At 38.7% G+C, this 15,609-nt stretch overlaps 1 protein-coding gene across 1 annotated transcript in view; it reads left to right on the top strand.

Moving 5' to 3' along the window:
• NEK7 (NIMA related kinase 7) overlaps window positions 1–15,609 on the top strand; it is a 67,399-nt gene that overhangs the window by 38,815 nt on the left and 12,975 nt on the right. Inside the window, exons 6-7 of the mRNA XM_054165020.1 lie at window positions 4,965–5,073; window positions 8,380–8,487. Of these exons, the coding sequence (XP_054020995.1) occupies window positions 4,965–5,073; window positions 8,380–8,487 (217 nt within the window). The remainder of the gene's footprint in view (window positions 1–4,964; window positions 5,074–8,379; window positions 8,488–15,609) is intronic.

Below are 15,609 nucleotides of genomic sequence, written 5' to 3'. Positions count from 1 at the left end.
TACATTCAATTGGTGGATGCTTAATACTTTTTTTTCTTTTTGTATTTGTTCTAGTTTTGCACCTAAGAAACAACTGCTACTCTTGAAATGTGTGCAAATTTGATCAGCCTCATGACCAAGTTGGGTGAATGAATGTGTTGGGAAGTTCTGTTTTCTTGCTTTCTGCAAAGAACAAAAGAAAAAGTGGCAGAAAACTTACTATGGTCTAAAGAGATGGACAGCTCAGTCCTGACCAGTCAGGCAAAATGCCAAGGACATGGCTTTCCTTCTAGATTTACTTAGCCTTTGAAATAGAAAGTAAGACTCTTCCGTAGAAACTTCACTTCTGTATACATGAGTCTCTGATCTTTATTCTGAAATGCAGAGATGTTGAGGTCCATCTTCAATGGTCTGTCTTTCTGGACCTGCTCACCCTTGCTAGTTCTGATTTATTTCTGTTGTATTCAGAGAGGGAGAACTCTTGGTCATGCTTCCATAATTTCCTATTACAGTTGCCTGACCTCCACTTTCTTCTCTCTGTTCTTTCTGCTACTCTGTAGTGAAAAACAGGACTCCCAGACCAACATGGACAGAAGTGGCCAAGAGCTTCGTCACATATTATTCAGAAGTTTCTTGTACTAATCCTTTCTGCCTCACTTTCCTCTTCATGAAGTTCACATTTTTTTCAACAAGTATCCCGTTGTTGAATCCCTGTGTTCTGAGAAGTCTATGTAGTAAAATGAATATTTTAAAAGTGCTGCTTTATATTTTTATGTCGGGGTGAAGTCATGAGAACAGGGAGATGTAATGAAGACCCTAATCAAAACATGAAAGGAAGGGAATCTATTTAAAGCAAGGAAATCATCGTTTTACTTTTTCTCCAATTCCTCTTTCAGAAGGCAACTCCAGCCTAGAGCGTGCACAGTGAAAAATTGAGGTGTATATACTTGTGGGCTCATTGGACAGTTTCAGAGGTTGTTTGTGTTTGGTGTTTTTAAAATAATGACTGCAAAATTGTTTAGGTGATCAGTTTATCTTCTTTCTGCAAGAGATGTTCATAAATCGCTTGCTTTCTGTAGTCCAGTTTGTTCCTTAAACTGTTATTGTGGGTTTGAAATAGTTCTGTTTATTCCTATTTTCTCTCCGTATTCAGTGAGGTCTAAACCAGGCTGTCACACTTCAAAATTCTCTGAGCCACTAACTTGAGAACTGAACACATTTTTCCAGGCGTGGTTACTAAGATGTAGGCTGTCACATCTCAAATCTCCAATTGCATTGGAGTAATCTATAGTTCTGTACTCATCTGCAGGAAATCCTTAGTGTTCTTATAAAAGCCAAAGTCCTCCATGTTTCCTCTAAGAGTATTCTCTGAACTGTGCTTGTTAAGCTTAGATAAGATCACTTTCTAATTGCTGTCACTGTTGCTTTTGGAATTTGACCTTTAAAGCATCATCTTTAGAAACTCAGTATAAAATAATCCCATACTTTTATATTGACTTGGAATTTTTTTCCCCATCTATCTTTTACTTCTTATTGGTGCGGTTGTGGTGTTGGTATTTGGCTTTCTTGTTTGTTTTGTTTTGGGTTTTGTTTTGTTTTTCTTTTTGCCTCCAGGAAAATGACATAGGTTTAGGTGCAGGGCAGCTATATTTAACTTTACTGGGATGGAAACCTTTGAAGAATATTTTAAATTTATTTTATTTTTTTTTCCCTAGCAGTTCATGAGATGAAACCAGGAAGGTTCTATTTTCCCATAAGGAAACTGCTCAGTCATTCTGTAGAAAAGGTCTGAGAAGGCAAACTGGGGCTATTAGCTGCCTACCTTAAAGCTCCTTATACCATTTGAATAGCAAATTTATGACCACAATAATGTTGACTTGCTTTCAATGTCTGAATTGCAGTTGTACTGACAAGGAGAAAAACTCTTCAAAATATTTTTCTTCTTTTTTTTTCTGAAAGTCCATTCTCAAAGGCAGAGATGGGAATTTTGTGGGAGACGGCTTTTGAAACAAGTAATTCTTACTGGGAGACAGTCTGCTGCCTGAGCATATCTGGTATTCTCTGTTTACCTGATAAAACACTAGCAGGCAACACTGCCCAACTTTTTAATGCACACGTACAAGCAGTTCCCTTTTTGCTCAGTTTCAGCTGTGCTGAGACTGATCTTTCACCTCAGACAGGATTATGTGCTGGTTTTGATTTTTTTGATTTTTATTTTATTTTTAGTGTCACACCCTAGATGGTTATCAGTCGGGGGGAAATCAGGACTGTCATTTTAGCCTCAGATAGGTAGAATAAGCAGAATAGTAAAATGTTGAAGACGAGAGTACTTTAGAAAGCTGTACATCAGGCTGTGTTCCTTTGAGCTCAAATTTGGACAGTTAATAACAACTTGTATACAACGGGAGATAACTGTATTAAGTTAACTTGATTATGTGGACCTTAAAATGCTTGAGAAATTACAGCAGTAGGCAGTGAATTAGTTTCAGTATTAACTGTGATGCTTCTACACTCTGGTACAATTAAGGTTAAAAATTACTGTTTTGGTATCATGTCTTCTGCATTTTGGATTCCGTATAGGGAGGGGGCAAACCCCACAACCATTTGAACTACATCTTGTGTTACAGACTATTTTAAAAAGGAGGAGAGAGAAAAGGATCCTGCTTTGAATACAGTTAATATATGCTGCATGAATTTAGTTGTGCTGTTTAGCATAAAGTAGGTTTGACCATGTTTTCCATCAACCTAGATTTCTTTTTAGAAGGTAAGGTTCTAAACAGGAATGAGATTCTTTTTTCTCATTGACTTTTCTCACAATTAGCACTGCCTGCTGGACTTTCTCCTAGAAACATGCTACTTGTTTCACTGGCTAGTTTTGCAAAATCAGTCTTTTTTTGGTGGTAGTGCAGGCTTTTCGTCCCTGTTTTGACTCTTGGTGGACAATGGCTCACATGATCATTGAGAATATCTATTTAGATGGAAGGCTGTAGTGAAATTAATTACTACACAAAATAATGGCCAGCGAGTTTTCTTTTTAAAGCTAGTTGGATTAATTTCTAAAGCAATACAGGCAAAAATAGTACCTATTTTATTTAGTTTATTTAGTTTACACTGTTGGTAAATCTATGACCTCTCTTTGTATCCTTTTTAGGTGGATGAATTCTACAGGGTTAATAATGTTATTGATGCTTTCAGGAAGAGAAATCACTGTAATGCAAAATTATTAATGCCTTCGATGGAAAGAGACCACATCTTAAAATCCATGGCTATGGCACTGTATGAAGTGAAGCTGATTTCGTGGTGTACAACCAGCTAGTGTTATAGATAGCAAATTAATAAAATGTTAAAAGAATGCTTGAACATAAATACTGGGAAAGTACACTGCTGTACTTCACATTGGAATGGAAATCTGTAATGAAAAAGCTTCCTGGTGCAGACATTTTGTGAATGGTGTTTCATCCCTGTTTGTGCTTAGGTTTGAGTTGAAGAAAATAATTCAGAGTGTTTAAATAAAGTACCTAGTTAGGATAGTTTGAGAATGCATTTTAAATCAAGGAACTAGGCTTTCATGTGCACATACTTACATGTATTGTGTATTTGTTTTTAAATGAAAAGCAACCTGGTCTCCATCTTCCTATTGACATCAAACAATCCTCTGATATGCAAATCCCGCTATGGGGAGAACAGATACACAGGGTTTGTTTGGATTCAGTCCAAGACTGAGAGAAAATTATATTTAAAGAAGTAATTTATATGCTTTGCCTCATTTAAATGAAAATGCATTTTGAAATAATCCCTGTAACTAAAAACTCTTTGGTGAAATGCTACGATCCTTTGTATGGCTGCATTTTGCTATGGCTGGTTTATAAATATCTTCCTCATACTCCTGTGTGTCTCTGCAAAGTGTAGATGCAGCTGTCAGCTTCTCAGTGGCACATTTTGCCCTAGCATGCAAAAATACTTCTATTTTTCTAGAGTAATGTTTGTTATCTGATGTGCATGAGTGTGTGTACACACGCTATTAAAATACCTCCAAGTGCTTCACTTTCATGCTAAAATTTTGCCAGTATTAATGCAGTTGATGTATTTTTCTGTGTGGTTAACTTTAAAATCTGTCAAAACACAAATTCTCTAGAAAGAGAGATTAAACGAGCAACAACTCTTCCGTTGTCTTTAGCTGCAAAATTTGTAATGGTCCAACTTGCACATTTTAGCATTGGATGAATTCCAGGCTTTCAGTGTGTATTTTTTGAGGACCGTGTTACTCTGGTCACTGCATTTGATATTTGAAAGAGATTCCTGTAGCAGACCGTAATTAGGTTTCACATGAGCTTTAACAGGCCATTGAACTGTTACTAGTGATTGGTAATAGTGGTTTATACAGGATGGAAAATATTTGAGCAGGATTTTGATTACAACGAAACTTTCAGAAACCATAGTTCCTTTAGTCCCTCTTTTATGTATTGCACAAGCTTCTAAGACTAATCAGATCGACTCTTACATGGTCTCTGTGATTGTGTATCACTACTGTTTCTGTGTTCTGCTATGGAAGAGGCGGATATGGAAATCAGTGTTGGTGTAAGGATTAAATTTTATTTGGGAAATTCTGTGGCACATACCTTACAGCTGACCTTTATTTGTTCCGTGGCCACTTACTCTATGATAGACTGTTCATCAGTCCTGCACTGAGAATTGCTAAATACCATGTAAATCCTTTTTTTTTTTTTGATAGTAGTTTTATTTCACTAATGTAATTTGTGGCTCTGTATTGACTGACTTAAACACATATACTGTTATGTGTGTTAATATTTAAGAGAAGAGCTTTCTGTATCAGGAAATCCTGTTAAGCCTTTCTCATTAGGCTGTGAACCTCTGGTATTTGGTTTGTAAATAAAGGATTTTCTAGCTTTTATTTTTCTGTAGTAGTTTTTGTGTGAGTTTTGAATATTAATATTCAGTGTCCATCCTTTTTTTTTTCCTTTAAGCATTTTAAGAAACAGAAGAGGTTGATTCCTGAAAGAACAGTTTGGAAGTACTTTGTTCAGCTTTGCAGTGCCTTGGAACACATGCATTCTCGTCGTGTTATGCATAGAGGTAATACAGGATCAAAGATGGTTTGTCTGCACTAAACATTGTACTGTGTGAGAATTCAGCTGGTCCCTTGCCAGTGACACCAAATATCATAATGGAATCCATTTTGATGGCTGACAAAGTATGTTTCTGTAACATTTTAGAAGTGTAAAAGAGTGATAGAAGTTTGGGGGCTGTACATTTGATGTGTTAGGCACTGGTTCGCAGCAGTGGTTCATGATCCCAAGTTTTTAGAGTAAATGCTAGTGGAATGCAGGTGGAGACCTTGCCCTTGCTGCCTCTTTCCTTGCTCAGTTAATTTTGCTGGCTCTTACTGTCTGTGGTTCTTACTCTTCTATATTTACCCATTCTCTCTTCTCAAGTGTTGTTACCTGCATTCTTGCACTCACTCTTTTCATCTCTTGTACCTTTTTTTTTCTTACAAAAGTGTTTGCCTCTTGCCATGCCTTCTGGTAACATCTAGGTCCTCCTCCCACTCCCTCATCTACTGGATTGTGTGCAGCCAGGGATGTTTTCTCCCCTTTTCTGCTCCTTTGCACTACTGCCAATCTGTATGTCAAATAGTGTGTCCCAACAGCCCATGTAGTTGCCAGCTATTCCTGTCAGGTACCGAATTTTTTTACCCATTTTAAACCTCTGTAATACTGTCTCCTCCGTATGTTCTTATTTTACCTTGTACCTCTTGAGTCAAAGAAAACAGATCGCAGTATAGCTGCTGCTCAGATGTACAGGGTTTTTTTGCCTTGGAAATCCCTCTGACTATGGCTTGCAAGTTGTGCATGGGCTGTCTCTCTGGATTCAGGTGGAATTAGATGTCTTAGGTGGGCTGGCTTTTTTTCTGATGGGATGCAAATAGCTGCCTGAAAGCAGAAGTGCCTCGATCTCTGCTGAGCTTTGTCATTTGCAGCTAGAGATGTTGAACCCTACAGCAGATCAGCTTAGGTGCCCCTGTTCCTACAAAAAGCTTTCCCCTGTGATTTTTTTTTTTCTTTTTAATATTTTTCCCCCCCTTACACAGTTATGCAGTGTAAATTATAAAAAGATAAGGCCATTAAAACTACAGATTCTTTCCATAGGGTATGAGTTTTTTTCTTTAATGAGTATTTTTCTTTAAAGTTTATGTCAGTGTGTTTTATATCAAAACCAAAGTGAATTTCAATTCCTTAAAATAGAAATAAAACTACTACCATCAAATGTTCTGGTAAACTATGACAAATCTGACCATTTCATTGTTACACAGCAAAACCAATGATAATTAAAGCTGTTTTTAAGTTGATCTGCTACCCATTTTGGATTGTTATCCAAAGGGTGATCCGAACTCCTGGAAACTAGGTCACATCCAGCTGGCGGCCAGTCAGTAGTGGTGTGCCCCAGGGATCAGTGCTGGGCCCTGTGCTCTTTAACATCTTTATTGACGATCTGGATGAGGGCATTGAGTCGATCATTGGTAAATTTGCGGATGACACCAAGCTGGGGGCAGGTGTTGATCTGCTGGAGGGTGAGAGGCTTTGCAGAAGGACCTTGACAGGCTGGACAGATGGTCAGAGTCCAACGGCATGAGGTTTAAAACATACAAGTGCCGGGTTCTGCATATTGGCCACAGCAACCCCATGCAGAGCTACAGGCTGGGGTCAGAGTGGCTGGAGAGCAGTCAGGTGGAGGGGGACCTGGGGGTGCTGGTGGTTGGTAGGCTGAACATGAGCCTGTAGGCTGAACATGAGCCTGCAGTGTGCCCAGGCAGCCAGGAGGGCCAATGACATCCTGGCCTGCCTCAGGAACAGCGTGGCCAGCAGGAGCAGGGAGGTCATTGTGCCCCTGTACACTGCACTGGTTAGGCCGCACCTCGAGTACTGTGTCCAGTTCTGGGCCCCTCAGTTTAGGAAGGACGTTGACTTGCTGGAGTGTGTCCAGAGAAGGGCAACAAAGTTGGTGAGGGGTTTGGAACACAAGCCCTACGAGGAGAGACTGAGGGAGCTGGGGTTGCTTAGCCTGGAGAAGAGGAGGCTCAGGGGTGACTTTATTGCTGTCTACAACTACCTTAGGGGAGGTTGTAGACAGGCAGGGGCTGGTCTCCTCTCCCAGGCAACCAGCACCAGAACAAGAGGACACAGTCTCAGGCTGCGCCAGGGGAGTTTTAGGCTTGAGGTTAGGAGGAAGTTTTACACAGAGAGAGTGATTGCCCATTGGAATGGGCTGCCCGAGGATGTGGTGGAGTCAGCATCACTGGAGGTGTTTGGGAGGAGACTTGATAGGGTGCTTGGCTGCATGGTTTAGTTGATTAGGTGGTGTTGGATGATAGGTTGGACGCGATGATCTTGAAGGTCTCTTCCAGCCTGGTTTATTCTATATTCACATAGCAGTGTAACGCAATTGCTTCTGCCTTCCTCTCCAAATCCTGAAAGGTTTTGGAATAATTTTATTGGAAACCTGAAAATGCTGATATTTGAGGGTTATTAGGCATTCCTGTTACTGTGTCTCTGTATCTTCTGCAAATTGTAATCCCCTCTTACCAAAGCTGAGTGAATTTCTTTAAGTTTAGAGCCATATTGGGTTGCTATTGAGCTGGGTAAGAGCTAAGCACGCTTGCCAAACAAATACCAGGTTGGTTTATTCAGAAGACTTAATGTAACAGCCACCTCATTAAAAATCATAAAATAAAAATCTCTGCTGTTGTCTCTAAAGGATTACATTAGAAGTTAAACTGGATATTACTTGTGAAAAATAACTATCTGGGGTATACATCATTATTTTTCTTTGTTTCTACTTGATTAGCCCAATTCCATTGATGAGTTCAAATAATCATTCTCCCTGAGGAAAAACTTACTGCCTTTTTTTTTTTTTTTTTCTCAATGCTTGCTATTAAAGAGAATCAGTTATCTATTTCAAATAAACAACATCATACCTCTCTGGGTAGTCTCATCAGCAGAAGTGATGAAAAATGTTCGACAGTTCTTGAAAACATTTTTATGTGTGTATGTCTGTTACTTCTGACATAGTGAGAGATAGTCTAGTTCTGATGGAAGTCCTTGTATATAGCTTACATAAAGTAGTAAGGAACTTCCTCTATATGTTTCTTTGAGGGCAGGGTGGATGTGGTTTTTTTTTTTTTGTTTTGGGATTCTTTTTGTTCTTATTTCCTTTTTTTTTGTTTATTTTGTTTTGGTTTTTTACATACTTTCCACAGCTCTTAATTTTTTGCTTAAATGTTATTTGTACTATTAAAATAGTTATTTTGACATTCTAAATCCCAGACTCACTCCTTCTGAACAACACAACTGACTTTTAATATTTAATTTATTTTTTTTCCAGATATAAAGCCAGCTAATGTGTTCATTACAGCTACTGGGGTAGTAAAACTTGGAGACCTTGGACTCGGTCGGTTTTTCAGCTCCAAAACCACAGCTGCACATTCTTTAGGTAAGCTTTCTGAGGTACAGGTGTTGAGGAGGTAGATTATTTGTTATTTTTTTTAAATGATACATTTTTATTTTTCACATGGGAAATGTTGTGGTCACTCATGAGGAGGAAGAAAGGGTTAGGTCTGGCTAAAAGTTTTCCTAAGTAGTAATGATGATAGGTCAGCACCATGGACAAATACAGACTAGCTGTAGCACTGTGGTGTTTCCAGCAGTACAACCATTGGTTGTTTTTTCTGCTTTTAATCGTTTAATGTATATTCCTGGCTCAAAACAAGTCTTCATGACTGTAGTGTATTTCCTAGAAATGCTAGGAAGAAACAAAATCTGTGATAGGAATGCATTTTTAAAATTCAGTTGAACTTCAATCACTGTTGGAAAGAATCTAGTAGTTCTGTGCGTCTGTATGTGTTTTTGATGATGTGTTGGTTATATGCTTTGAAAGGGCTAACAGAGGAGTTGCTCTGTTTTAAAGTGAAGCTTCTTAATGTCAGCTAAATAAGTTGAGGAGAGAGATCAGAACTGGGCTTTACAAACCGCAGTCTTTAAAAACAAAACAAACAAATCCCCAAAAGAGCAACAAAAGCAAACACCAGAATCATTTTTATAAGAATAGGAGAAAAGCCCTTCAAAATGTGCAATTTCTGCTTTGATAGCACGTAAGAGAAATAAGTGTCTTTTTTTGCTAGCGATCTTCATACAATTTGCATGTTTGAGTTGTGTGTGGAGACCGGGATGATTAATAAACCTTTAAAGAAAAAGCAAAAAATTGGCAGGTATTCTAAGTTGTAGGTAATGGGCACATGGCAGGATTAACAAAGATCTCTTCAAAAGAGAAAAGCCTTGTAAATAGAGTAGCATCTGCTTTAAAGAGAAACAGAAAAATTATTGTCTAGAGGACAGTTATATGCTTTTTTTTTTTTAAGTAAAGGAAAAAAAAAAATCTTCCCCCCTGCTGAAGTGGCTTTGTGTAGTGGTTGCCGAATTCAAGCCTGCAAAGGTGTGAAATGAACTTTGTAGACCCCTTAAGAGCAGGGCCTGTAAATGGACGCCTTCAGAATTGTCTCCTGTCCTTTGCAGAGAGTATTGAGGCAGGTAGAGCACTTTACTGATACTTGAATACAGAGAGGTGAAATAAAATGCTGCTTAGTGAGAACTTTTTAACAAATGACAGTGACAATTCTGTAATTAGACATTTGGATATTTGACAAGTTGATGATAATGAAGATACCTAAGAAAGCCAAGAACTGTTAAGTAATACTTAAGTAATCCATATCTGAAGGTCATGAGAGGATACACACAAAAATGTCTGTTCAGATGATGATGTTTCTACTTAGACTATGAAATACCAGACTTCTTGGATTAAAATATTCCATATTTATCCTCACCTCTTAATTTCACTTCATTCAGATAGTCACAGTTGTCAGCACACTGTGGAAGAGAGGATTGCTATTCAGCATGTTTGGACTGCATTTGAGATGTAGGCAATACTTAATAGCTAAAATCCTTGTATTTGGAAAGGAAGTATTTGACACAGTCCTACTTCCCTGTCTTCCAGAAAGCCTTTGATGTAACTCTCCTGTGTCTTCCTGTTTTTATAGCATTTGGTGCACACTGATACTGGTATAGTCAAAATCACCAGTAACTGCTGAGATCTTAATAGAACTGAAATGAAACTGAGACACAGATGTGCAATCTTGCATTAATAAAAAAGAGAGAGAAAGAGACAGAGAAACGGTGAGACCAGACTGGAAATGTGCTTCCACACAGTTTAGATAAATCCCTAAAGATCTGATACTAGTTCAGGGGATAGTTTATTATATGAAGCGTGCTGTTCATGCTGCCATCATAGTCCACTGACTGTCTCTGGCAGCACTGTGGAGTTCTTTTTTGTTGTAGCTGGGTCCTGTTATTGCCTGTGAATGGAAGAAGGATGTAAACGAGTGGTGCGAAGAGGGAGCTGCCCCTGGACTAGAATTGCAGGATGCTGTAAATCCTAATCTGATGGTAGAAGTGCACAAAGAAGGCAAAAGTCAATTGTGAGGGCGGGAGAGCTAGACTTGTGTTCTGAGGCAGAAGTCAAGAAGTTAAAGAGGAACAAACTGCTTCAGCCTTGTGTTATTTTGGCTTGTTGCAGGGGAATGGTTGCAAAGGGACTGAAGACTGAGCTGAAGTTTAACAGTGTAAAATCCCCAAGCCTTTTAAAGCATATTTCTTACAAATAACAGGAGACATCCAGAGGGCAGGGGTTAGGAGAATGGAAGCTTTGTTTCTAATGTTGGGTGCTGTGTCTTGGTTTATGAGTTATTTTTTTAATTTCCTTTTTCCCCATCTCCTCTTCTCCCATTTCCCTCTTAATTGCCTTCTAATGTCAGAATTAATTTTAGGAAGAAGGTTTAGTTCAGCACTTAACTTAGGGTGCCACTGTCTCTGCTGTAGTCTGATTGATCATGTCACTAGCAGAAATTGCTCTGTGAAATTAATTTGTTGTGCTGTTTCTGATGCTGGTTTTCCTGAATTTTCAAAGTTGTATCTTTTTATGATTCCATAAACCTTTGGTGCACAAACCCTAGTGAATTGAAAACATAATATGTGCAGCAGTTTATACTTGTTTATATGCTTTATAAAAATTTCAGTAGCAAACTGGATTCAGGCTTTCAGAGATAAAGAAATGTACTAAAATTTTCATTAGTTACAGCTTCTAACTGCTAATTATGAATAATGCTGATTTAATTGGAATACTTTCTGATGGTCCATTTGAAACAAATGAAATACTGCACTGGACAGGGTTTGTAATTGTTCTTTAATCTTTCTGTACAGCTTTATCGAAAGAGTAGAATTTTCTACACTGGTATGTGTATACCTTTATGAAAATGAAAAATGATCCAAACAATACAGAGGAAAAGAAGGCGTTTGGTGGTGTTGGTTTGATATAAACTTGACAAAGTTTCTTGATTTCAGAAGACTTTGTTAGATCTGAGAGGATGATCCAATAAAGAAAGGCTTCTTTATGTTTCCCTGCAACTGTATGTGTTAGGAGGGTTTTTTTTTTGGTTGTTGTCAGTTTTGTTGTTTCTTTTAATGGCTGAATGCCAAGCCTTATGCTCTTCGAAATGGCAGTTCTGAGGCCAGCTCATGGAAATGTGTATGTTTTTATCTTTACTAGCCAAGTCAGTGACTATAAAGATAGTCTATATTTTAGTATTTCAATTACAAAAAAAACCCCAAAGCACCTCACAAAAAACCCCAACACAACAACAAAAACCCAATCAAGAAACCCAACCACTTCTGTTGTGTGGTTTTGCTAGAGGGCTGTGTAGCGTGCTGTCTGGACAGATACTGCCACCATGATGTGAATACCTTCTTGCAGAGCAAAGAGGCAGGTTTGCAATCCTTTAAAATTCTTGAAACCAAAGCATTATACATGTTGATTTCTGGGATTCCTTCTGTAGTTTGACTACTGTCATTTCCCTGGGACTCCTGTTCCCAGCACAGAGCTGTGTTAGGAGAGATTTGATTATCAACTCATGCTGGTTGTGGGAAATAAAATACCTTGTGAAAATGTGTGCACAGACTCTCCTTTCCTCTGACATACAGGTCTTTAACCCAGCAGAGGGTGTCAAAGCCATTGCTGAGGTGGTGGTATGCAGCACCATTTTTCTGTGAATAGGATGAGCTCCTCTTGCTCTCAACCAAATCCTTCTAAGGACCTGCACCCCCAGTGCACAGGAAGAATTGCAGGGAAACTGCAGCTGATGCATCGCAGTCATCAAAGGAGCTGTATTGAAACAGCTCTTATTTTATGTACAAAGCCCTGAGATCTCTTGCAGTGTTTTGAAAGCTGAAGATAAGTTACTGTGCTGTTACACTGCTGTATTATAAAATAACCCAAGATATTTGTAGACTGATTTCTGCAGTTAGACTGTTTGCATAGTGTAGGCCAGGTTGCAGAATTACTTTGGCTTTGCAGTATTTTTAGTGGTTGAAGATAAGCCTATGCCTTAGAAATCTCTTACACCTATGTTAAAATAAATAAGTTAAAAAAGAAAAACCTTATGGAGAATTTGTCATGTCCATGGTTGGTTGTCCTCTCTGCTCTGTAACTGCAGCTGATTTGTAACTTAACTGTCTTGGCTTCAGCATCAGCCATTCATCTTGTTAAGCACTTGTGTGTTGTGGAGAACTCTGTATCATAAAATTCCTATGGTCTCATGGGTATTAAGTAATTTGTAAACCATACCTTTTGATTACTTAAATTTAGCCTTTTTTTAAACTGAAGCCTTGTTTTGGAGCTCTTTGAAAATCAGAAGAGTTAATAAAGTGATTTTAGTCCCCTTCCTGAACTCAGATGGTTGTGCGTTCCAATGCATGGAGCGTCAGTAATAATTATATGACCTTTAAAAAATAAACCAGTCTGTTTAAACACCTTTTGAATTGCCCAGGCCATTGTTTTGTGTAAGCAGTACTAACGTTTACCAGGCAGATTTTTCTTCCAGCTTGAAATGCTTGATAGTACTTGGAACTGGTTACTGTATTTCATTGAACCTTTCCATGCATTGTTTTTAAGTGAACACACTGTTCTTGAACTCTGTTGCAGTGTGAGTTGTGTTTTTACTGGTAATAAGATGGACTTTCCATATCTCACTTCTGCATAATAATTTCTTTGCCTCTGATCCTTCACATCCAGCTTTCCAACTGCTAATAACCACCATTTCCATTATGTCCATGGCCTCTCCCAATAGCAGAAAGCTTGCATAAAGAAACTGTGCTTTCTGACTCTGCAGCCTATTCAAAGGGAGGGAGCTCCTGAGGAGCAGCAGCAGATTCGGAGGGAGCAGTTTATTTGACCCAGGCCATTTTCAAGGAGATCACAGTTCAGGCCTGCAGGTTATCCCAAGATGTGCAAATGCAGTGAACAGAACACTGAATACAGATTTTGTTCTTAAAAACATAAGCACCTTAATGTGTTACATCTGTCTTTTATAATCCCACTTCTGTGTCTTCACATGAGTCAAGAGAGTCACATGTCTTTGTAGTACTTTGATGCTGTTAACAGGAAAAAGAATAATGATCCAAGAAGGGAAGATAATGTTTAATCACATCTGGTAGTGGCTTGCCAGCAGTATAGTACCAAGATTGCTCACTGTTTTAAAGAATCATTGCACTACCCTGAGCTGCTGAATGTCAGAATAATGAATCTTTTGAGTCATGTTCTGTTAAAAACAGTTTACAAGTAGTAATGATGCCTAGATCTTGAGGTTGTTTTTGTGATTCAGTGACTAACATAACTGTACTTTCAATTCCTTTTGCTTGCTGGGCATTGGGGGTTTTGGGTTGTATTGCAGTAAAGGTGTTACACTAGGGCTAAATGCTGTAAAATGATAGCACTTGTTCCTGCTTTTCACTATCATCAATCTTTCACAGTTGTATCAGACCCCTAATGTATCAGCAAGCTTCCCAGAGCTGCTGGTTAAAATTACCTTTGCTTTTGGTAGACTATGAACCATCAAACCTCTGTGTTTTCAGCTGCCCCCTGTGGATTCTGTGAAGTCTCTTTCTGGCACATTACTCACTGCCAGCTACTTGTGTGATGTCTCAGAGCAGCAAAGGCAGTGCTGCTGTAACCGTCTAAGAACCTGATTACTGCTAAACTTAGCTGTTGTTGTTAGATGAAATCTGCCGACAAAGCCTCAGAATATACTAAACCAGTGCATTAACTAATGGATGTAAAATAAGCTGAAAGTTTCCAGAGCTTAGAAGTGCTTGGGGTAAAAAACAAAAAAACCCAAAACCAAAAAACAAAGCCCAAACAAACAAACAAAAAATTTCAAGGGAGAAGTAGATCAGTAAGTGCAATAAAGATCTGAAAGCTGCGTCATGCCAAATGTTGTTGAATTGCAGCTTCCAATTTAATGATAGTTGTCATTAAACACCCACTGAAGTACTGCTGGTGATACGTTAGAATAACAGAGTTGTTTCTGGATATTCTGGTAGCTGTTTGGGTGTTGCAGTCCATCCGTGTGCCTCTTCTTTCACTGGGGAACGGCCATCCTTCTTGACCACTCCTTTGTTGTAGGTGAATATAAACATCCCATGAGAGTAAATGATTTTCACAGTACTCCACGCTTTTGAGCTGCGCTTCCTTAGCCTTTCTCATTTTAAGCTTTCTTTCACAGCCTTGACTCAGAACTGCAGTGATTCCTTAGGCGAGTGCTGAGGGAGCCTCTGAGGTAACCTCTTCTTTCCTGGGGTTGAAAGTCTCCCTAAAAATATTTAGGGGGCAAAATCCATTATAGAATACAATGTGTGATCTCTGTTGCTTGCTTACCTGTTAGGGGAGGATGTGCTCAGTTTATATTGGTTTGATGTGTTGGGTTCAATGGTGTTTACCAAGAAGTAGACCAGTTGAAATGATGGGTTACCAGCAGCAGTGACCTGACCTGTGGTGGTGGTACTGGGTTTCCCAATATAAGCTGGGCCACCTGTCACATAGGAGAGTGCATGTTAGTTTGGGCTTAGGGTGTTTTTTGTTTGGGTTTTTTGGTTTTTCATAGAATTGTTTTGGTTGGAAAAGACCTCCCAGATCAAGTCCAACCATCAACCCATCACTACCATACCCATTAAACCATGTCCCCAAGTGCCATGTCCCACATGTTTCTTGATTTTTGGAGTGTCTATTGTTTTTTGTTGTTTTGGTTTTTTTCCTCCCTTGCCTAAGAAGGAAGCTTGAGATGCCAGCTGTTCTGAAAGACAGAGCATGTTGTCAAAGCAAAACCCTAAATGATAAAATTGTTAATCTGATTAGTTAAAACTATTAACCTGATTGTTGACATTTGGAATTACTTACACATTTACTTCCAGCTCTGTTTGCAGTATTCATACAGGGATGAATTCCAAATAGATGAGGCCGATTCAGAAATGCAGCAGTGGTACAAGATGTTAGTGTTAAATACAGTATTGTGAGGTTCATATTCTAATTTTTTGGAACTTGCAGTGTGCTGATTTTAATCTCTTGACTGTGTTAAAAGATATTTAGCTTTGAAGCAATGTCAATTTGTATTGAATTGACAGATTTCAGTTGGTTTTCATCATCAGGATTGAGGTGTTTAGGAAAATGTGCCAC

The sequence above is a fragment of the Dryobates pubescens genome, chromosome 11, assembly GCF_014839835.1.
Source record: "Dryobates pubescens isolate bDryPub1 chromosome 11, bDryPub1.pri, whole genome shotgun sequence".
NCBI classification, from domain to species: domain Eukaryota; kingdom Metazoa; phylum Chordata; class Aves; order Piciformes; family Picidae; genus Dryobates; species Dryobates pubescens.
The sequence above is the reverse complement of the archived record's forward strand: the minus strand, read 5'-3'. Positions and strand labels throughout refer to the sequence as shown.